The sequence below is a fragment of the Nicotiana attenuata genome, unplaced genomic scaffold (genome assembly GCF_001879085.1).
Source record: "Nicotiana attenuata strain UT unplaced genomic scaffold, NIATTr2, whole genome shotgun sequence".
In the NCBI taxonomy this organism is placed as follows: Eukaryota; Viridiplantae; Streptophyta; class Magnoliopsida; order Solanales; family Solanaceae; genus Nicotiana; species Nicotiana attenuata.
In genome coordinates this window covers 61,705-67,077 of record NW_017670785.1, presented here as the reverse complement: position 1 = coordinate 67,077, position 5,373 = coordinate 61,705, and the positions used below count along the sequence as shown (strand labels likewise).

Below are 5,373 nucleotides of genomic sequence, written 5' to 3'. Positions count from 1 at the left end.
TTGTATTTGCAGAAAGTGTCGAAGTGAAAATATGACTGATATTCTGTTTTTTCATCATTGACTGGTATCGGGATTTTTTTATATTTTTTGGATTGAAGAATGAAAGATAGAAACTTTGGTTAGTGTTTATTTTATTGGATGTTGCAGTAAATTTAAATTCTTGTGAAATAGAACAGTTCTGAAAAGAGTATTAGCAAAACAGTTCTTAAAATCTTATAAAACTGTTGTAGTATTCTCAATTCTCAACTCAAATTAATGAAACAGTAACCAAAAGATTCAACAATATTAATAAGATGGATATGTGATTACAACTCAAATAGGAAAAGATCATAAGTAGTTAACATAAGACATTAGGAATTGCAGAAAATAAGAGCTAACGATAGATAGAAGAAGGAGGTGAGGTGCTAGAAGAAAGAGGTGAGAAATCAGAAGAAAGGAGATGGGAATTAGAGTTCACTCATAACAGAATTGCCAGCCCTTAATGTCATACTGCTGGTGTTTATATAGTTCACCTCCCGTAACAAACTCTGTCCTTTTACTCACGTGATCCCCCACCTTTCCAAACGTAATCCTCAAGTCTAGCTGGTGCAATTATTTTTCTAGAACTCCTACGTGGCAGACCCATGGGTTCATCTCTCGTGGCATCCTTATTGTCATCTCTGTCAGCATTTACTGGATTTGTATTCACAACAAATGTTTTAGCAAAACAGTTTTATACCGAAACTATTTTATACATTGCGAAACTGTTTTAGTTGTTTTATCTTATCGGGTAAACCGATAATGATCGGTAACCGATTAACCGATAACCGATATCTTATCGGTTTGGTTATCGGGTTATGATATTTGTAAATCGATAACCGATAGGCAAAACCGATAATATTCATAACCGAACCGAACCGACCGATGCCCACCCCTAAAGCACCTAACAATCCCAAAAAACCCCAGATGACAGTACTCCCCCGTTCACTTTTACTTGGTATGTATACTAAAAATAGATTTTCATTTTTACTTGTCACTTTACGCATATCAAGTGAAGATAAAAAAAATTTCCTGTTATACCCATAATATTTATTACTCGGTTCAAATCATTTTCTCAAATCCAATAAAATATGCATCAATTAATATGTTATCATAGTAAATTATGCACTTCATTTATTATTTCTTAAAGGGCGTGAAAAGTCAAAACGTGCCAAGTAAAAGTGAACGGAGTACATAAGATTCTCTAGCTTTAAGATAGAAGAAGTTAGATATATTTGAAATGAAAGAAAGTAGATGAGATCTTTTCCATTATGTGATCATTGTTATTACATGCTACATTGTTGGAAGATTAAAAGAGAAACATTTGGTGTAAAGGACATGAAATCTGTAGTGAACAACTGTTAACACACTCAAACTACGCGTGCTTCATTCTTCACCTTGTCAATCAGTGCGAGAGATGAAAATGCAGCAGCAAACAACTGCTGGTACACTCAAATTACACGCGCTTCATTCTTCAGCTTGTCAATCAGCTCATCCACAGAAGAAAGTATGAGACCTGCTTTTCTTTTAGGAGGTTCGGTTACTTCAACTATTTCAAAGTCGGATTTGATCTCCACGTTCAAGTCCTGTGGTGTGAATTTCTTTATTGGCTTCGACTTTGCTTTCATTATGTTCGGGAGTGTTGCATATCTTGGCTGGTTCAGCCTCAAATCAGTGCTGTATCCACAACAGAGAAGTCAGAAGTACACAGGTCTAATATCCAACTACTATGTAACATAAGCACCTTGAGCAGAGAAGATAAATAAAGTAGATAGACAAGTTTGCAGCTGAAGGGGAGCCTTGGAGCAACAGTAAAGTTGTCTCCGCGTGAACTATAGGTCACGGGTTCGAGCCGTGGAATCAGCCACCGATGCTTGCATTAGGGTAGGTTGTCTACATCGCACCCCCTTGGGGTGCGGCCTTTCTCCGGATCCTGCGTAAACACGGGATGCTTCGTGCACCGGGCTGCCCTTTTTCTTTTTAGATAAGTTTGTAGCGGACTGTAGCTTCTAGCATCTGTCAAAGACTCAAAGGTTGTGATTTAGATTAATCGACCAAGTGGTACAATATTATCGTTGCCTCAGGATCCAGAGGCGGATCCAGGATTTAAAACTTATGGGTTCCTACGTCGACTTTAAGTAAATTTGCAATAATAAACTGGGTTCACGATGATATATTCTTTTAGATATCTAGTGGACTTCTTAATATATAAAGAGATTCTGAACAAAAGCTACTGAGTTCCTGTGAACCAGTATTTCCTTCTCTGGATCAGCCCTTGCCATGACCCCATACCTACTCAGTAATAATGAAATAATTTTTTTGGAATATCACCACATGACTAATCTTGGACATGGATTTAGAAAGACCAGTATCAAAAGCTCTGCTTCTCAAATATCTTGGAAAACTAAATCGGCTAATTCTATTGATACTCAATATTGAAATGATGTTATCGGTGTCATAAAGACATGGAGCATTTTAAAGAGCTTAGAGCGAGGGCCAAAAGGGTTTAAGGACTATTTCAGAGCTTGCTTATCACATCTAACCAGTGTCCTGCTAAATAACTATGTAAACTATCAGAAAACTGCATTACCTCCCCAATACTGACTAAACAGTTTGTAAATATTTCCAAGCTACAGCTCTGGTGCGTAAAAGTTTGGGAAACTAAAAAGGGGGAAAATAGGGACGTGGATTTCTTTGTTTGACTCACTTAATTATACATTTTGTTTTGATAGAAATTCACTTCATGACTAGCCAGTAAAATACTAATTATCAGAGAAGTAAACCAATCATATAACACAAGAGCTGTGGCTTGTGCATTTGAATTTGAGATTGAATTGGTTAAAATTCTATTTGTTTTAAAAGGCCTTAAAAGACCTACTTATAAATCTTTTGTGCTTATTCAGAAGACACACTTCCAAGTCATCTTCTGCGAGCATACAAGTCTTTGAGATAACTGGTTTGAAACTTACGTGATTACTGCAGGCAAATCCAAAGACAATGTCTCAATACCACCATCAACTTCTCTGTCTACTGTAGCCACCTGTTTCTCTTTGTCGAGCACAACCTAACAGAACCATCATAGTGAGATTGTAGTCCAAAACAAGCCAGCTGGACATGATCGTAAAGAAACTGAAACAGAAAGATGGATTTTGGAAGACTGATGATTGTATGGGATCGGGCAATCCTACGGTAAGATTAAACTAAATAGGTTTGAAGATTACACGTTATGCAAACAGCTAAATGATTAGATAGTCTTATATCTGATTAGATTTATAAATATGAGCTCACGGGTTCAGGAGGTGCTCAAAATTAAGACATAAAGGAACAAACTGAGACTCAGTTTGAAGGTTTTGGATACTTGGACACATTGTCAAGAGGTACTCAAGAAAGGCACGCTGGATAGAGGTGATATAGACCAGATAGAGATTGCAAATCACAATCTTTGATTATCTTTAAATCTTTCAACAACAACAACAACATCATCAACCCAGTAATAATCCCACTAGTGGAGTCTGGGGAGGGTAGAGTGTACACAGACCTTACCCCTACCGGGGGGTGGGAGAGTGGGGGTAGAGAGGCTGTTTCCGGGAGACCTCGGCTCAGAAATATCTTTAAATCTTTCGTTATGCAGAAATGATACAAACCTTAGAGGCAAAAGTTCCCTGTGGCCACTTGAGAAGTCCTGCAACCATTTGACCTGTCTGGTTTTGATCATTATCAATTGCCTACACAAAAATCACAACATTAGACAAACCAACTAGAACCAAAAAGCACAGTTTAACTGAAGTAGAACGAAGAAAATACCAAGGAAACATAGAGAATAGCTGATACCTAGTAACTCCGCTAAAATCAAGAAACCTTATCAATCAAACTCTATTTGATATGCTTGGTCCAGCAGAAAAAAGTAGTATTTCTTAATAAAATCATTTTACAGCATTTGACTCCCCTTATTTGTTGAAAAGTTTTCTAGAAAGAAATATAATTCACAAAAGCGGGGAAATAGACTTACCCGCGAAATGCATTCACCTTTACAAATATCTCTACCTATTACTTCAATATCACTAGCTTCAACCTCACTCTAAAAACAATATGTCAATACTTAATACTAAAGTACAATTATCATATATCACTCGCTTTTATACCCAAGGAAACACTGAAAATGATCCAAAGCATAATTTCCTAAGACAAAATCTTCACATATTTCCACAGGAAAAAGTTTTTTTTTTTTAAATATCAAACACACACCTAAGTCAATTAATCATTCACATAACTGAAATGCATTACAGATTAGTCCAAAACCAGTCATTGGATTTTGAAGTAATCTGACATATAAGAACTTACACACAGGAAGTCAAGTCTATCTTTTTTTTTTTATAACGGTGGTGTCCGCGCTAGCTTGCAGGTACCTCAACTATTGCACAAAGTACCTGCTACCTCCCACCAAATCTATCTTGCTGGCTTAATATCCAAAACCCCTTTCGACACAAATCCAAACACACAAAACTAGAATAAAAAGCTCAAATCTTTACATCAAAACCATACCTGTTTGCCAAGAAGAAGAAGACCAGGCTTTTCAACATCAACAAGAGCTTTAAGAATCTTAGCAATTGTAAGTGGATATATATTCTCAGTTGCTTCAACATGAATTGCCCGGTCTGCTCCCATAGCTAAACCGGTTCTTAAAGTCTCCGTAAATTGAACCGGCCCAATACTAACTGCCACCACTTCAGAAGCCAAACCGGATTGTTTAATCCTTAAAGCTTCTTCTAATGCTATTTCACAAAATGGGTTCATTGACATCTTCACGTTTTTGGTCTCTACTCCACTCTTCAGTTCAACATTAAAATAATTGTCAATTTAAAATTACACCCAAAAATAATGAAAATTCAATCAAATGAAATTTTCAAAGATTGTTACCTTGTCCGGTTTTACTCGGATTTTGACGGCGTAATCAACGACACGTTTGATCGCTACCATGATCTTCATCGTTGGTCGGAAATTGTTTGGAGAAAATGGAGAGTATTTTGAGCTAGACACGGAAGTTGCTATTTGTTTAAAAGTCTATTTATGTCCACGTTAGAGGGAAAAAAAAATGAAATAGTAGTATATTAAGGGCTATTTGCACAAAATAGGATAAGTTTTGGGGGGGAAATTACACGCCAGCATTATGGCTAATAAATCTAATAATAATCGATAGATTTACAGGAGCATGCTTTAAAATTTTTATTTTCCTAAAAAGTATTTTAGCATGATCAAAATATAAACTAATTTAAAAAATAATAATAATATAATAATGCTCCTGTAGAGGAAGAAATTGAAGCCCACTTTGACACTTAATGCAGTGGTCCAATCATT

The 5,373-nt window shown here is 36.3% G+C and overlaps 1 protein-coding gene across 1 annotated transcript; it reads right to left on the bottom strand.

The window, feature by feature from the left end:
• Positions 1-1,250: 1,250 nt before the first annotated feature.
• LOC109243314 (electron transfer flavoprotein subunit beta, mitochondrial) lies at positions 1,251-5,104 on the bottom strand. Its single transcript, XM_019410222.1, has 5 exons — positions 4,936-5,104; positions 4,561-4,845; positions 3,663-3,743; positions 2,988-3,082; positions 1,251-1,695 (listed from the first exon to the last, which is right to left on the bottom strand). The coding sequence occupies exons 1-5, from the start codon at positions 5,002-5,004 to the stop codon at positions 1,470-1,472; spliced, it is 756 nt and encodes a 251-aa protein (XP_019265767.1). The 5' UTR covers positions 5,005-5,104; the 3' UTR covers positions 1,251-1,469.
• Between the last annotated feature and the right edge of the window lie 269 nt (positions 5,105-5,373).

Excerpts from the sequence above, each read along its gene's own strand:
- LOC109243314 (XM_019410222.1), bottom strand. The coding sequence starts at position 5,004 with ATGAAGATCATGGTAGCGATCAAACGTGTCGTTGATTACGCCGTCAAA. Across the intron at positions 3,744-4,560 it reads TTCTTCTTCTTGGCAAACAG|GCAATTGATAATGATCAAAA; the intron begins GTATGGTTTTGA and ends ATTTTTGTGTAG. Across the intron at positions 1,696-2,987 it reads GATTTGCCTGCAGTAATCAC|CACTGATTTGAGGCTGAACC; the intron begins GTAAGTTTCAAA and ends TTGTGGATACAG.